The following is an 18,113-nucleotide window of genomic DNA, read 5'->3' on the forward strand; positions in this document are numbered from 1 at the left end:
ATGCTCCTGGGGGGGAACCCATGCCGGTTTTGATTTTACAAATTGCCGTGGAGTTCTCCCTCAGGAATGCATACCAAATGCCGTCGCTTGAATGTGCTTTTACATGGTGTTACTAACTTTACACTTTGTAAAAGCAGCCCTAATTTTGCGAAAAAACGAAGCTGAAAAGCTTTGTGGATCGCCCTAAGTGCTAATTTGCATACCAGAAGCGGCATTTCGACTCGAAATGCCCCCAGCGGCGGATGCGGTACTGCATCCTAAGATCCGGCAGTGTAAGTCCCTTACAGATGTCGGATCTTCTGCCTAACTTTGGAAAACTGCTTCTGTGGATCAGTTCCAAAGTTAGGACCAGGGATACGACGGAGTAACAGCAGTTACTCCGTCGTATCTCTTTTGAGGATTTGGCCCTATGTCTCTATACCCTGTAAACAGTCATTTCAGCAAAAAAAAAAAAATCCTTTACAACTTCTTTAAGTGGTGTCCATCTTGGGGTCTCTGTGACCCTGCATGATGGCTAAACAAAGATGGTGCCCATTTTGGGGTCTCTGTGACCCTGGATAATGGCTAAACAAAGATGGTGCCCATCTAGAGTGGTGGCCATCTTGGGTCTCTGTGACCCTGGATGATGGCCAAACAAAGAAGGTGCCCATCTTAAGTGGTGCGCATCTTGGGGTCTCTGTGACCCTGGATGATGGCTAAACAAAGATGGTGCCCATTTTGGGGTCTCTGTGACCCTGGATGATGGCCAAACAAAGATGGTGCCCATCTAGAGTGGTGGCCATCTTGGGTCTCTGTTACCCTGGATGATGGCCAAACAAAGATGGTGCCCATCTAGAGTGGTGGCCATCTTGGGTCTCTGTTACCCTGGATGATGGCCAAACAAAGATGGTGCCCATCTAGAGTGGTGGCCATCTTGGGTCTCTGTGACCCTGGATGATGGCCAAACAAAGAAGGTGCCCATCTTAAGTGAGAAGTGGGTGAAGTCATTACCTGGGTGAAAACTATGATTGCACTAAACTTGAATATATATATATCTGATGACAGGTCCACTTTAAGAAGGACGAGGTCAGGGTGTCTATTTGTAGGGTCACTGAAGTTCTCTTCTTTTAATGTTTTGTATTCGCCAGATAAGACATTTCTCTTGTTGTTGGGAGGGGAATTCTGCGGTTTTATTTCCTCATAATTTGTATCCACATAAATCTTGTGTAATATCATATAATAGTCTTCAGTCTGGTGAGAGTCTTCTTCCTCCTCGTCCCTCGTCTGTCTGGTGATCGGGATATGGCCGACGCCATCACCTACGACCTGAAATTCAGTACCATCCAACTGAAGGAATTCAGACATGGCGGTAAGTATGATTTATGATAATGTCGATCCAAATGAACCGATCTTCATCCGTATTTGTTGTGTGATCGTTCGATGGAAGAATATTTCCTAGAACATAATCCTTGGTTGTTCGGAAGGGATTTCATCTGATGGAAGGACGGGTGTGATTGGTTGAGGTGGGTGATGGCTCCAGGTATATTCAATCACTCATCAAAATTCTGTTCCATTAATTGGATCTTCTCAACTTTTAGGGTTTGTGGGTTTTGGAATATTCTGAAGGTTAGTTTGCAGGAAATTTTTAAATCCAGGCTGTGGAAGACTTTGGAGGTTGGGCTGTGGAAGACTTTTGCCCCGTACACACCATCACTTTATGTGATGAAAAAAAACGAAATTTTCTGTGAAGTAAAAAATTACGTTTTTGAAACTTCAATTTTCAAAGACGAAGTTGCCTACACACCATCGTTTTTCTCACAATGTTCTAGCAAAGCGAGGTTACGTTCTCAGCACGTTTTTCCATTGAAGCTTGCTTCATAACTAGCTTCTGGGCATGCGCGGGTGTAAAAACGTCTTTTTAAACGACGTTTTTTGCTACACACGGTCAATTTCTGTGAAGTAAAAAACAACGTTTTGGAAAACGACACATAAAATTGAATCATGCTTCAATTTTTTTTGGCCGTTTTTTACAATACATAAAACAACGTTTTCCCCCACACACGGTCAATTAAAGTGACGTTTTTAAAAACATTGTTTTTTTTCATCACATAAAGTGATGGTGTATACGCGGCAATAGGAGGTTAGGCTGTAGAAGACTTTAGACATTAGGCTGTGGAAGACTTTGGAGGTTAGGCAGTAGAATTATTTGGAGGTTGGGCTGTGTAAGACTTTGGAGGTTAGTTTGTGGAAGAGTTTAGAAGTTAGGCTGTGAAAGGCTTTGGAGGTTAGGCTGTGGATAACTTTGGAGGTTAGGCTATGGAAGACTTTGGAGGTTGGGCTGTGTAAGACTTTGGAGGTTAGGCTGTGTAAGACTGGAGGTTAGGCTGTGTAAGACTTTGGAGTTTAGGCTGTGGATGACTTTGGAGGTTAGGTAGTGGATGACTTTGGAGGTTAGGCTGTGGATGACTTTGGAGGTTAGGTAGTGGATGACTTTGGAGGTTAGGCTGTGGAAGGCTTTGGAGGTTAGGTTGTAAACCTCGGAAATGAAAAATGAACAAAGCATATTGTTTATTGTGTGTACAAGCCTCAATCCAATGATTCCTGTCTAATCTCTCATTCCTCTGCTATCTGCATAAGTCTCCTTTAAGAATCTCTGCTGGCACTAGGGATGAGCCGAACACTCCCCCGTTCGGTTTGCACCAAAACCTTCGAACAGACCGAACGTTCGCGCGAACATTTAGAACCCCATTGACGTCTATGGGACTCGAACGTTCGAATTCAAAAGTGCTCATTTTAAAGCCCAATATGCAAGTTATTGTCGGAAAACGGGTTTGGGGACCCGGGTCTTGCCGCAGGGAACATGTATCAATGAAAAAAAAGTTTTAAAAACTGTAGTTTTTTCCATCATTGGTATCCAATTCAGGACTCCTGCAAAAACAACCGTTTTTAAAACTTTTTTTCCATTGATACATGTTCCCTGGGGCAAGACACAGGTTCTCAAAGACGTTTTCACAGGCGTACTATAGACAGCAGGTACAATAGGTACAATATTTAAAGGAATTTTTCATATTTTTTATTTTATTTAAGCATCATTAAAATCACATGGGGTAGATTCAGAAAGCAATTACGCTGCGTATCCATAGATACGCAGCGTAATTGCTAAGTAGCGCCAGCATATCTACTTTCTGTATTCAGAAAGCTAGATACGCCGACATTAGCCTAAGATACGACTGGCATAAGTCTCTTATGCCGTCGTATCTTAGGGTGCATTCTGACGCTGGCCGCTAGGTGGCGTACCCGTAGTTGTCAGCGTAGAGTATGCAAATTGCATACTAACGCCGATTCACAAAGGTACGCGCGGCCGGCACTCGTTTTTTACGTCGTTTGCGTACGTCGTTTTCGCCGTAAGGCTGCTCCTGCTATTAGGAGGCGCAGTCAATGGTAAGTATGGACGTCGTTCCCGCGTCGCGATTTTCAAATTTTGCGTCGTTTGCGTAACTCGTTCGTGAATGGCGCTGGACGCCATTTACGTTCACGCCGAAGCCAATGACGTCCTTGCGACGTCATTTACCGCAATGCACGTTGGGAAATTTTCCCGACGGAGCATGCGCAGTACGTTCGGCGCGGGAACGCGCCTAATTTAAATGATCCACGCCCCCTACGGGATCATTTAAATTACGCGCGCTTACGCCGGCCCCTTTTACGAAACGCCTCCGCAAATTACGGAGCAAATGCTTCGTGAATGCAGCGTAGCTCCAGTAATTTACTGAGGCGTAGCGTAAAAATGATACGCTGCGCCGCCGTATCAGTGCACGCCCCTACCTGAATCTGGGCCACTGCTATTGAATCTTTAGGTGTAAACTACAGAGCACAAGTGCAGTATACACCAAGTAGGTTTAGGTGCAAACTACAGATTACACTTGCAGTACACACCAAGGGGCAGATCCACAGAGCTAGTACGCCGGAGTATCTACTGATACGCCGGCGTACTTTCAAATTTCCCGTGTCGTATCTTTGTTTTGAATCCTCAAACCAAGATACAACGGCATCTGGGTTAGATCCGACAGGCGTACACCTTCGGATCATAGATGCAATACTTCGGCGTCCGCTGGGTGGAGTTCTCGTAGTTTTCCGCGTCGGGTATGCAAATTAGCTATTTCCGACGATCCACGAACGTACGCGCGGCCGTTGCATTCTCTTACGTCGTCTCTAGTCGGCTTTTTCCTGCATATAGTTAAAGCTGCTGTTAGACTTGCCATGTTAAGTAGACTACGCCGCCGTAACTTAGACTACGCCGCCGTAACTTACGGCGCAAAATCTTTAAGGATTCGAACTAAAGCCAGGTAAGGTACGGCGGCGTAGCGTATCTCTGTGGATCTGCCCCCCAAGTAGGTTTAGGTGCAAACTATAGAGCACAAGTACAGTATACACCAAGTGGGTTTAGGTGCAAAGTAATGAGCACACTTGCAGTATACACCAAGTGGGTTTAGGTGCAAAGTAATGAGCACACTTGCAGTATACACCAAGTGGGTTTAGGTGCAAAGTAATGAGCACACTTGCAGTACACACCAAGTGGGTTTAGGTGCAGTGAGCACACGGGCAATACAACACGTGAGTGAGAACACTGCAGCTAGCACAACCAACTGCCTGACAGATTAGGAATAACTAAACTATACAGTGTATAAATATATGTACAACACCTGGGATGTATATATATCCTCTACACACTGTAAATTTAACTGACTAGTCTGCCTGCTCTATCTAGCTGGAAAAAAAAGACAATCTCTCTCTCTCTCTCTCTCTGTCTGATCAGTAACCAGCGCCGGAACACACTACACGAGGCCGCCCTGCAGGCGGCCCTTTATAGTGTGTTATAGTGGGGGGCGTGTGCTAAAGCCCTGAGCCATAATTGGCCAAAGCCACCCTGGCTTTGGCCAATTACGGCTCTCTTTACTGACGGCACAGTCATTGGCCAAGCATGCAGGGTCATAGAGCATGCTTGGCCAATCATCAGCGCGCAATGCCGCAGTGAATTATGGGCCGTGGCGCGTCACTCGAATTTGGCGCGAACGACCCGCTTTGTTCGTATTTCTACGAACGATCGAACATACGATGTTCGAGTCGAACACGAAGCTCATCCCTAGCTGGCACTACAAAATCCCAGAAAATGCCCCATCCCCCCCCCCCCCCCAGCACACAGAATGTAGTTGGCAGCCTGTGTTGTGCATGTTTCCCTATGAGATTGTGTAGAAGGGGGTTTACAACCACTTTAAACCATTTTCTAAGTTCTGTCAACACGGTAAGAGGTACCACGGGCCAAGCAATAAATCAAATCAGGAAGATTTAATAAAATTAGATTTTTTTTATTTATAATGAGCACCTACTGATATGTGATAAAAACAAGAATAAAAAAGAGGAAAAAAAAGAGAGGTGAAAGTGTTTTGGCCTACAATCTCATTCAAGTCGCCTCCATATTAGATGTTGGCCAAGTGCCGTCTTGTAAGAAGGAGCCCCCTGACTCTCCATAGACAAGACGGTCTATGGCCCACCCCCTGGTGGTCAGACCCCCGGGGCCAATCTGTCTATTCTGGATTGTTTTATGAAGATTCCCAGTCTGGAGGATAACGAGTGTTACAATTTTAACAAACGAGGACTTGTATCTTGAAAGACGTACAGTGGAACCTCAGATTACGAGAATAATCCGTTCCAGGAGAAGCCTCGTAATCCAAAGTACTCGCATATCAAAGCGAGTTTCCCCATTGAAGTCAATGGAAACAAAAAGAATTTGTTCCGCATTGACTTCAATGGGATGCAATACCGAATGCGGCCAGAGGTGGGGGGTGCCAGAGAGCGCCGAAAAGGCCCGAGGACACTTCAGCTAGTTTCCTGCGCCCCCCTACCTCAGGTCAAATGAGGTACTGCAGGCCAATGTTTGGCTTTTCTCAGCTCCTGCGCCCCCGTATCTCAGGCCGAATTAGGTACTGCAGGCCTATTTTTGGCTCTGCTCGGCTTCTGCGTCCTGTATCTCAGGCCAAATTAGGTACTGCAGGCCAATGTTTGGCTTTTCTCAGCTACTGCGCCCCCCGTATCTCAGGCCAAATTAGGTACTGCAGGCCTGTTTTTGGCTCTGCTCGGCTTCTGTACCCCCGTACCTCAGGCCAAATGAGGTACTGCAGGCCAATGTTTGGCTTTTCTCAGCTCCTGCACCCCCGTATCTCAGGCCGAATTAGGTACTGCAGGCCTATTTTTGGCTCTGCTCGGCTTCTGCGCCCCCGTATCTCAGGCCAAATTAGATACTGCAGGCCTATTTTTGTCTCTGCTTGGCTTCTGCGCCCCCGTATCTCTGGCCAAATTAGGTACTGCAGGCCTATTTTTGTCTCTGCTTGGCTTCTGCGCCCCCGTATCTCAGGCCAAATTAGGTACTACAGGCCTATTTTTGGCTCTGCTTGGCTTCTGCGCCCCCGTATCTCAGGCCAAATTAGGTACTACAGGCCTATTTTTGGCTCTGCTTGGCTTCTGCGCCCCCGTACCTCAGGCCAAATTAGGTACTGCAGGCCTATTTTTGGCTCTGCTCGGCTTCTGCACCCCCGTACCTCAGGCCAAATTAGGTACTGCAGGCCAATGTTTGGCTTTTCTCAGCTCCTTCGCCCCCGTACCTCAGGCCAAATTAGGTACTACAGGCCTATTTTTGGCTCTGCTCGGCTTCTGCGCCCCCGTATCTCAGGCCAAATTAGGTACTGCAGGCCTATTTTTGTCTCTGCTTGGCTTCTGCGCCCCCGTATCTCTGGCCAAATTAGGTACTGCAGGCCTATTTTTGTCTCTGCTTGGCTTCTGCGCCCCGTATCTCAGGCCAAATTAGGTATTGCAGCCCTATTTTGTCTCTGCTCGGCTTCTGCGCCCCCGTACCTCAGGCCGAATGAGGTACTGCAGGCCAATGTTTGGCTTTTCTCAGCTCCTGCGCCCCTGTATCTCAGGCCAAACTAGGTACTGCAGGCCAATGTTCGGCTCTGCTCGGCTTCTGCGCCCCCGTACCTCAGGCCAACTGAGGTACTGCAGGCCTATTTAGCTTGAATTCTGTTCATCTTGCGAGTCAACACTCGCAAACCGAGTCAGAATTTAAAAAAAAAAAGTTGCTCGCAAATCAAAACGCTCTCAAACCAAGTTACTCTTAAACCGAGGTTCCTCTGTATTTCAATGTTCTCAGCAACAACATTGTATTATTTTATCCAATAGATTGCTGACTGTATCTCAATGTGACCAATCAGAGGTCAGCACTATTCTATCCAGGGGCGGACTGACAACTCTTGGGGCCCCCGGGCAATAGGAAATTATGGGGCCCCCAGGCAATAGATTATGGGGCCACACAGTATACACACACACATACAGTATACATACACACTATACACACACAGACACACAATAAACACACGCAGTATACACACACACACTGAAAAGGTACTGGAGAGGCGGGGCAGCTATAATCTTGGGATTTTTTCTTAAAAATACAGATTTTTTACATACTGTAACTGGCTTTACTGAGGCTGGCAACTCTGATGGGGCCCCCTAGTGACATGGGGCCCTCGGGCAGTGCCCTAGTGCCCGAATAGGTCAGTCCACCCCTGATTCTACCATGGAGATCTTTGTTTCTGTAGAAAGGGTCGTCCAACCCAATGACTTCTGAGTCAATCAGTTTATGAGGATCGTCTTTGTTCTGTTTCTGGAAATGTCTGATGAGCAGGAAAAGTGGAACCTACAAGGACACACAGACAGATCTTTGTCTCCGGCCTTCACACTCCACAGAAAAGAGGAAGTGCGACAATCTATTTATCTACCAGAGACATCCATAAAGACACACAAACAACCACAAGAACCCAAATCTCACAATATTTCACAATATGCTCTGAGGGAGCAAAAACAACAAAACTTGTCTTTTCTTATACTTTAACGTGGAAAAAAAACCCCAAAAAAATAATCATATCTATTCTTAAAATGTCCTTACCCCACCCCTCTTACCTATCCTACCTAATCTGTGTGACACAAAAAAAAAAAAAAAGTTTTATTTTTTATGAAATCCATATACAAAAAACATAACAAAAAATGCACCAACTTTATACTTTGATCAGTGCTAGTGATAAAATAAAAAGTTTTGTGTTACTGTACATAGATAAGAAATCTAAGTTCTATTCTATTGTTTGTCCTTTTAAAATTTAGAAAGTTAATACGAAATATAATAAATATTTTCTTTTTTTCAGTTTTGCATTTTGAGCGTGCAACGCCTATATTTTTATGAAAACAAAAAACATAACATAACAAAAAGGGCACTTTTTTTACTTTGATCAGCGTTAGTTTAACCTCCCTGGCGGTATCCCCGAGCGTGACTCGGGGTTGGTTTTCAATGCTAAGATCGGTATCCCCGAGTCACGCTCGGGGTGGACGTGCATCGGCGCGGCTTACCTTTCGCTGGATCCACGGGCAAGTTACTTACCTTGTCCCTGGATCCAGCGATGCCACCCCGCTGTGTGAGCGAGCGAGACCTCCTCGCTCGATTCACAGTCTCCCCGTGTGCCGCCGATCTCCGTTCCCTGCGACGTTACGACGCACGGGAGCGGAGAACGGCGCCAAATTCAAAAAAGTAAACAAACACATTACATACAGTATACTGTAATCTTATAGATTACAGTACTGTATGTAAAAAATACACACCCCCCTTGTCCCTAGTGGTCTGCCCTGTGTCCTACATGTACTTTTATATAATAAAAACTGTTCTTTCTCCCTGCAAACTGTAGATTGTCCAAAAGTGTCCCTTTATGTCAAAAATGGTTTTAGATCAGCTAGAAAACAGCGATAATAAATTATAATCACTTGCAGAATTGTGCGATAGCGATTTGTGGGGAAATTCGTCATAAAAAAATAAAAGTAATGACAGCGACAATTCTGCAACTGAGCACATTTCAGTGATTTTGAGTTGATTACATTATTGAATAATTTTTATTAGAATTATATTATTATTTGTTATAATTATTTATAATTATTTATTATATTATAATTTATAATTTTGTTTTAAAAAAAAATATCATACCCGGTATGCCTACAAGACTCTTGTTTGGTCAGATTTAAGTGAGTTATTCCTAAAAATTACAGGCCTACAGTATAAAACGCCAAATTTCCTTGCAAATAATTGTACCGCTTTTGGTCCGTAATTCCAGACAGAATCATACCGCCAGGGAGGGTAAAAAAAAATGGTGTTTATTGTAGATAAAAAATAAATATACATGAATTAATTAAGTATTAATTGTTACTATTTTTTTTTATTCCGTTTAATGCAAACATATTACCTGACATTTGCAATTTTGTATTTTTTAAAAGCAAAAAATAAATAAATAAACAACTTACAAAATAAATGAAAATGAAAAAAGTTTAAATATTATGGGGCAAATCCACGTACCTGCGCGTAATCTTCCGCCGGGCGCAGCGTATCTAAGATACACTACGCCGCCGCAACTTTTTTTTTTTTTCAAATCCTCAAAGAATTCGCGCCGTAAGTTACGGCGGCGTAGTGTATCTTTGGTGGCGTAAGGGCGCGGAATTCAAATAGATGTGATGGGGGTGTGTTTTATGTAAATACGTCGTGACCCGATGTAAACAACGTTTTTTTTTAACTGCGCATGCGCCGTCCGTGGGGGTATCCCAGTGCACATGCTCGAAATTAAACCGGAACAAGCCAATGCTTACGACGCGTGACGTCATTCTACGCATATCCCTATTCGCGAACGACTTACGCAAACAACGTAAAAAAATTCAAAATGCAAGGCGGGAACGACGGCCATACTTAACATTGAGTACGCCTCAGAACAGCAGGTTTAACTATACGCCGGAAAAAGCCGAACGCAAACGACGTAAAAAAAATGCGCCGGCCGGACGTACGTTCGTGGATCCCAGTAACTAGCTAATTTGCATACTCAACGCGGAATTAGACGGAAACGCCACCTAGCGATCCGACGGCGTACGAAGACGTACGCCTGTCGGATCCATCCGAGTTGCCGTTGTATCTTGTTTTGTAGATACAAAACAAAGATACGACGCGCAAAATTTGAAATTACGCGGCGTATCAAGAAATACGCGGGCGTAATTGTTCTGTGGATCTGGCCCTATATTTTTCTAACTAATGGTTAGAAAAATATAAACAAGTAGAAAAAAAAATTGAAAACCATTTATCATGTTCCTCCCACTTCACAATTATGTGACACTTTGTGTCTCTCACATAAAATCCCAATACAATACATTCATGTTTTTAGTTGTAACCTGAGAGAATGTGGGGAATTTCAAGGGGTATGAAAACTTTTTCAAGGCGCTGTGTTTCTCTGTAAAATGAGACATTACAGTGTTTAAAAAAAGGTTTAAAAACTGTGATTGGCTTCTTCTTATTTACAGATATCACCCCGGAGTCACCACATGGAATGAAGGAGATCACATACAAGAATGTCAGTCCTGTGATAGGAGGACAGAAGAGCCGAGCAAAGGCCAAAAGAGGTACTGTGCATGAAGAGGAGGATGATGGGCATAGGATGTGATGATATGGTGAGATGATGTGATGATGGAGATGATGTGATGATGGAGATGATATGATGATATGATGATGGAGATGATGGAGGTGATATGATGATGGAGGTGATATGATGATGGAGATGATGGAGATGATATGATGATGGAGATGATATGATGATATGATGATGAGATGATATGGTGATGGAGATGATATGATGATGGAGATGAAATGATGATGGAGATGATATGATGATGGAGGTGATATGATGATGGAGATGATGGAGATGATATGATGATGGAGATGATATGATGATATGATGATGAGATGATATGGTGATGGAGATGATATGATGATGGAGATGAAATGATGATGGAGATGATATGATGATGGAGATGTTATGATGATGGAGATGTTATGATGATGGAGATGATCGGCCCCAGCACTGCCCACCATTGTCCTATGTTAATGAGGAGGGTCAGACACGGATTATAAGTGGCAGTTGGATTCATGAATTAGGCGATCATCTCGGATTCTTGATGATTCCGGAGCAGAAAGGCTGCAATCACTTTCTAATAGACAATTTCTGCACTGATCGCACCATCAATGTACATCTAGATGGCAGGTGACACAAGCCAATGGTGACATCTTATTATGTACATAATTGTCATGTTATGGGAAGAAGTTGACATTGTGGAAGTTGAATAGTCAGATAGATCTGCAGTAATGCGGGGGAGGGGGTGGGTTAGTTATTTCTTTGCATACAAATCAACGTTTCCCGTTTTCTCCTCTGTGTTCAGGATTCTGTGCTGGTCGTTGTTTCCTTATCACGCTCTGCGCCATTTTCCTGACATCCCTGACCGCCATCATCGCTCTGTCTACACAGTGTGAGTATTTATCACCAAGTCATCAGACTTCCTGCTGGACACCATCCTGTCCTTTTACAGGGACAGTAGCTCTGACATATTCTGTAGTGTTGTACAAAGAATGCAGGTCACATCAGTCTCTGTCCCAGAGGAGCTTACACTCTAATGTCCCCTCCCCCCACAGTCACACCAGTCTCTGTACAGAGGAGCTTACACTCTAATGTCCCCTCCCCCCACAGTCACACCAGTCTCTGTACAGAGGAGCTTACACTCTAATGTCCCCCCCACAGTCACATCAGTCTCTGTACAGAGGAGCTTACACTCTAATGTCCCCTCCCCCCCACAGTCACATCAGTCTCTGTACAGAGGAGCTTACACTCTAATGTCCCCCCCACAGTCACATCAGTCTCTGTACAGAGGAGCTTACACTCTAATGTCCCCTCCCCCCCACAGTCACATCAGTCTCTGTACAGAGGAGCTTACACTCTAATGTCCCCCCCACAGTCACATCAGTCTCTGTACAGAGGAGCTTACACTCTAATGCCCCCCCCCCACAGTCACATCAGTCTCTGTACAGAGGAGCTTACACTCTAATGCCCCCCCCCCCCCCACAGTCACATCAGTCTCTGTACAGAGGAGCTTACACTCTAATGTCCCCCTCCCCCACACTCACACACGATTATTCCTCTGTGATGTCATAGTCTACATGTATTTTCCAGTATTTCAGGCGTCTCAGCGGATCAGATTGGAGGAATTACGTCAGGAACGCGGAGGTCTGAACTCCAGCCTCTCTGGAGACATCCATACGAAGGAATCCGTGGTTCGGGAACTTCGGGAATCTCTCACCCAGACAGAGGAGGAGCTGAAAACATCTCACATCGATCTACAGAAGAGTCGGGAGGAAGGGAAGGAGATGATCCAGAATCTGGAGAGGACCCTCCAGGAGAAGGAGGACACAGAGATCACTGTGAAGGAACTCCGAGGAGATCTCATGGATGCCGGAAACAAGGTGCAAGAAAAGGAAGAGGAGCTCATCAGGTGAATTATTCATTTATTCTGAAATTCTAGAAACACTTTTCACAGAAAGATTCACACAGAACCATCGTCACTCCAACTGACACGTCCTCTGGCCTGAATGTTTGACGGTCAGACTCTTCAATATTTGGGTTGTTTGGCCCTTCAGCACCTTGGACAGCTCAGGAGTCTTCTATGGTTTCTTATGCCTCGTTTCCACTGAGCAGATCGGTTCGGTACAGTTTGGTGTGGTATGGTTCGGTTCAGTACGGTACGGTTCGGTTCGGTACGGTTCGGTGCGGTTCGGTTCGGTACGGTTCGGTACGGTACGGTTCAGTACGGTTCGGTACGGTTCGGTACAGTTCGGTGCGGTTCGGTTCGGTACGGTTCAGTACGGTTCGGTACGGTTCGGTACAGTTCTGTACGGTACGGTTCGGTACGGTTCAGTACGGTATGGTTCGGTGCGGTTCGGTACGGTTCGGTACAGTTCGGTACGGTTCGGTTCAGTACGGTTCGGTACGGTTCGGTTCTGTACGGTACGGTTCGGTTTGGTACGGTTCGGTATAGTTCGGTACAGTGCGGTTCAGTTCGGTACGGTTCGGTACGGTTCAGTACGGTTCGGTACGGTTCGGTTCGGTACAGTTCGGTTCAGTTCAGTACGGTTCGGTTCGGTTCGGTACGGTTCGGTTCGGTACGGTTCTGTACGGTACGGTTCGGTACGGTTCGGTACGTGTTGGTGTTTTTTGGTGCGTCGGAATTGCACACAGACAATTGGAATTTCCTCCAAGAACTTTTCTTGTCGGAAAATTTGAGAACCGGCTCTCAAATTTTTCTTGGCGGAAATTCTGGCAGAAAAATTCCAATGTAGCGTACACACGGTCGGAATTTCCGACCAAAAGCTCACATGGGACTTTTCTTGTCGGAATTTCCGATCGTGTGTACGCGGCATTACAGTTTTTGACTTGGTTGGTTTTGTATCCAAATGATGACGCGTATGAGTGATCTTCCGAAGTTTCCCTTTAACCCCCGCAGGTGTGAAGACAATCTGGAATCGGTCAACTTGCAAAAGAGGGATGCTGACCAGACGATCTCTCACATGAGGAATTCTCTCTCTGATGTCCGGCAGAAACTGAAGATACAAGAGGACAGTCTTTCCAAGAAGGATCGAGAACTTGATGACACAAAGAAGACAATCAATCAGGTTCAGCAGAGTCTGAGGAACGTACAAGAGCAGCTCAAGAAGCTGAGCAACCTGGAAGAGCGGCTAAGTGACCTGGAGGAGGGGCTAGGTGACATGGAGGAGGAGCTAAGCGACCTGAAGAAGAAGCTGGGTGGAGCTGCCCAGTGCTTCCGCAAAAGCTGTGAGTGTACCACGTATCATGGTGGGAAGTCAGACTCGGGGTGGCTCAGAGGCCTGTTCCCTTTCATATACACTCTTGGTTTATTCAACAATTCACATTGACACCTACATTTGTCTGAAGACCAAATCAAACTTACCTCTCCTGCTGCCGCTTATGAGGAATCCTCCAGAAGTGTCTTCTGCAAGCAAGACTTCCAGAAGTGTTGATATGCTGTGTCTGTCGTGGTGCTCAGTGCTTCCCCCTACAGATCTCCTGCATTGTGTAGTGATGTAGAGAAGACCCACTGAGCACTACGGGGGGCACAGCACATCAGCAGGCCCGTCGCTAAAAGGCAGGCAAACCAAGCAATTGCTTGGGGCCCTTGTGCTTGCCTGGGGCCCCAAGCAGGGCCCTTGCCACCCTTCCTATATGCTGCCGCCGCCTGAGCACTCTATAGGGAGCCTGCTGCACTGTAGCCTCAAGTCATCACTTTCCCTTCTCTGTAGCATGGCCACAACTCGCATTCGGCGCTCTATAAGTATTTATTCCAATCCAATCCAAGCTCCTCTTCCTTCCTCCTGTCAGTCCGGACTGCGCGGTACAGGAGATTCAGTTTCCTGTTCCCAGCTGGACTGACAGGAAGTGCGCAGTGAGTGCTCACTTCCTTTCAGTCCGGCCGTGAACAGGAAACTGAATCTCCTGCCGTGCGGTACGGACCCGGTAGGAAGGGGGGGTTTAAAAAGAACTTGGGGAGAGAGGGGGCCCAGGGGGAGTAAAAATAACATGGGGGGATTTACGTGCGGGGGGGGTTTGGGGGCGGGCCTCCATGTCCATTTTGCTTGGGGCCCCCAAATTCCTTTAAAAGGCCCTGCACATCAGTACTCCCAAGCAGGGGCGGACTGAAAACTCATAGGGCCCCCGGGCAATATATTTTGGGGCCACACAGTATACATACACAGTATATACACACAGACACACAATATACACACAGAATACACATACACACACTGAAAAGGTACTGGAGAGGCGGGGCTGCGATAATCTTGGGATTTTTTTAAAACACAGATTTTTACATAATGTCCCTGGTTTTACTGAGGCTGGCAACCCTGATGGGGGCCCCCTAGCGGCATGGGGTCCTCAGACAGTGCCCGAGTGCCTGAATTTTCAGTACACCCCTGCTCCAAAGTTTTGTTTTCTGAAGAGGATTTCCCTACAATGGAGCAGCATCAGGAGGGTTAAAGACAAGTAACTGTATTAGGAGCCTGAGATGATGAGAATGACCTCTTGCACAATTCCCGTCCTGGCAGCCCTGGAGGTAAATACAGGACTTGAAAAGGTGATGAAAGGGCATAGACTTCCAAAATAGGGTGTGCTCTTCCCAATGACTACTAGTGTAATGGAACTAGGGACCCCCCTCCCTCCCACACCTTCCACCGCTCGTCCGGGCTCTCCTGTCCCATTGGGAGGCCCGAGCAACCAGCCAGCACATCCGTCAGCTGGCTGAAGACGGCTGAAGGCGGCTGTCTCGGAGGAGCTGAGACAGCCGCCGAGGGACCCCAGAAGACGTGGATCGGGGCCACTCTGTGCAAAATGAACTGCACAGTGGAGGTAAGTATAACATGTTTGTTTTTTGTTTTTTTAAAACTGAACCCATACAACCCCTTTAATGACTACGCTTCTGCTTGATCCCTACCTCCTATATTTGCTCCTCGACTCCGGCTTGCCCACCCCCTAGTGATGCCATTCTTTGGACTGCAACCTGGTATTAACACGCAGCAAAACCCATCCCCACCATTAGGAGCTCTGGTGAATACCGGTTAGTGTTTAGACCCTGCACTATGGGTGAGCTGTGTCATCCACCAGGGTGACCTGATTATGTACTTATTCAGCTGGTCAGGTCTGAGCCTCTCTACTGCCATATGTAACTGGTCTCCGAGCTTGACCCCTGACTGTTACAGCAATACATGGATGTTCACTGGTCAAGTGTTATTAGACAAGGATCTTCTACACCAGTGGTTCTCAACCCTGTCCTCAAATACCCCCAACAAGCCATGTGTTGGGAATTTCTCTTAGAAAAAATACTTCTCCAATATACCAAGCCATTGACTCTAATTTAAGGCATCTGTGCAAGATGAAGGAAAACCTGCAAATATGGCCTGTTGGGGGTACTTGAGGACAGGGTTGAGAACCGCATTTCTACACCATGTGCCCACTATGAAAAAGAAAGGAAGGGTCTATCAAAGGACTAAATCAACTAATCCAAACATGCAGGTAAACTGGATTGTACCATTTCAGCATACAATAATAACCAATTGTTGTTACACTGGATTGTCACTAGATGGCAGAACAAAGAAATGTATACATTACGTAATGAATGCAAAGTGATGGATTCACAAAAGGTGATCCAGAACAAGAGACATTTACTTCATACTGGAGCAGCTGTGGAGGGCAACCAATCATTTTCAAATCTTAACTGAACAAGCTGAAGTTAGAACCTGATTGGTTGTCATGCTTAGCTGCTCTGGATTGTGGCTTCTCCAGTTTTAGTACGGTTCCCCCCATTGAGTTTAGTGTCAGTTATACAAAGTCATTGTAATACAGAGTGCTTCCTGATTATGCTCTCTTTTCAGGCGAGGATGGGAGGGGCTCAGAGTTGCACTCCGGTAAGTTTTTGTTTCAGAATAATAAGAGAATTACACTGTGCACTGCCAGACTCTCCTCCTAATACTCAGCCCCCCTCTCTGCAGGCTTTGTCTGTCCGGGCGGCTGGAAGCAGATAGGCGAGACGTGTTACTATTTCTCCCCTGAGAATAAGGTGCGATACAAGGCGGGTGAGGACTGCAAGAAGAAGAACGCCACCCTGGCCAAAATACAGGAGAGTGACTCCGCCCTGAAGGTACAAAACCCAAAGGACCCGTTATGGAGCGATATCCTACCAATACAATACATTATAATACTTATCACACATCTCACACACAGATAACTAACCAGTTTGGTACTCAACGACCTCACAAACACCACCACTTCCACCATACCATCCCCCCATGGGCAGTGCTTTTTTTCTCAGACAATAGGCGCAGGAACTCCCTGTAACGGAATGACCCGTGACACCCAGAGACTTTTGAAGGATGGGGGGTACTCCTGTGCCAGCGTCACTAATGACTCTTGGGTCTAGAGTCATCCTGTGCCCCTTTTGGGCATAGGGTGACTGAGAAATATTAATTATAAATTACATGAGATGGGACATTACTGATAATTCATGTTTTGCAGGATATCTTGGAATATTACACGTTGTTAAAGTCTGAATCCCAATGGAGTGTTTTCATTCAATGGGGGGGACACATGCTTTTGAGGTGTTAATTGCATCTGCTCCTAGACATTCCATTGTGAGATGCTAACGACACTGTTGGTGTGAGAAGCCTATTGATGATCAGGTGTGAATAGCTTATTATTGCGGAGACGGGACGTCTGGGGGATGACTTATAATCAACTCAACTGAATGTCATTGTCTAAGAGAGTGTGTATTGAAGTGCCGTGTGGGTGGAGTTGATTCATTGTTCACTTGGTTTCTAAAACTGTATATAAGAAAGCTAAGTTACCATAAAAAGTGTTCATACATTTTGGAACCATAGAACAGAGCGTATGTCTTGTTTATTCTGGGGAAATCCATATGGATCGTGTCTGATGTCGGTCGGACTGTCGGATAAGCTGTCGTGGGTTGATGGAATGGGAATATCGTAAACTGTGGTGACCATTTCACTCCCCTTTTTCGAGTTACCCCTTTTCTCCACCCCTACCCACCTCCGAGCACCATCCCTTGGTTCCATCCCCTACCCACCTCCCAGTACCGCCCCTTTTAGACAATACAGAACCAAGTATCATTTTGTGGTGCTGAATAATTTGTATCGAATTTGGTAATGATATCAAGAAAAGCAGTAAAATAGATCCCCTTCAGCCAGCAGCAATAGATCCCCCTAACAATAATGTACCCCCCCCACACAATAAACATTTCCCCCCCAGCAACAATAGACTCCTGGTAGCATCAACAGATCTTTGCACAGCCAGCATTATTACACTCTCTGGCAGCCATCAACAATAGACCCCTCCCCCAACAGTAGATCTCCTTCAGCAACAACTGACCCCCCAGCAACAACTGACCCAACCCCAGCAACAATAGACCTCCTCAGCAGCAATAGATCCCCTCCAGCCAGAATAGATCCCCCAGCAGTGAGCATCAATACCCTGCAGCACACCCCAGCACCCCTTGCGATTACATACATTCAGTCCCGGAGGTGCCGGAACTGCGTTCCCCCACGTTCCTGCTGAAAAAAAAAAGCCCTGCTCTTGGCATTACGTTTAACAGAGTAGAGC

At 45.9% G+C, this 18,113-nt stretch overlaps 1 protein-coding gene across 1 annotated transcript; it reads left to right on the plus strand.

The window, feature by feature from the left end:
* Positions 1 to 1,281: 1,281 nt before the first annotated feature.
* On the plus strand, positions 1,282 to 13,969 carry LOC120946120 (trichohyalin-like). Its single transcript, XM_040360895.1, has 6 exons — positions 1,282 to 1,348; positions 10,411 to 10,509; positions 11,323 to 11,409; positions 12,108 to 12,426; positions 13,435 to 13,763; positions 13,884 to 13,969. The coding sequence occupies exons 1-6, from the start codon at positions 1,282 to 1,284 to the stop codon at positions 13,967 to 13,969; spliced, it is 987 nt and encodes a 328-aa protein (XP_040216829.1).
* The last annotated feature ends 4,144 nt before the right edge of the window (positions 13,970 to 18,113 follow it).

Source organism: Rana temporaria, chromosome 1 (assembly GCF_905171775.1).
Source record: "Rana temporaria chromosome 1, aRanTem1.1, whole genome shotgun sequence".
NCBI classification, from domain to species: domain Eukaryota; kingdom Metazoa; phylum Chordata; class Amphibia; order Anura; family Ranidae; genus Rana; species Rana temporaria.

Bases quoted from the DNA above. Each gene is read 5' to 3' on its own strand.
- LOC120946120 (XM_040360895.1), top strand. From the start codon at position 1,282: ATGGCCGACGCCATCACCTACGACCTGAAATTCAGTACCATCCAACTG. The intron at 1,349-10,410 runs GTAAGTATGATT...TCTTATTTACAG, and splicing joins GAAGGAATTCAGACATGGCG to ATATCACCCCGGAGTCACCA. The intron at 13,764-13,883 runs GTGAGTGTACCA...ATTTGTCTGAAG, and splicing joins CCAGTGCTTCCGCAAAAGCT to ACCAAATCAAACTTACCTCT.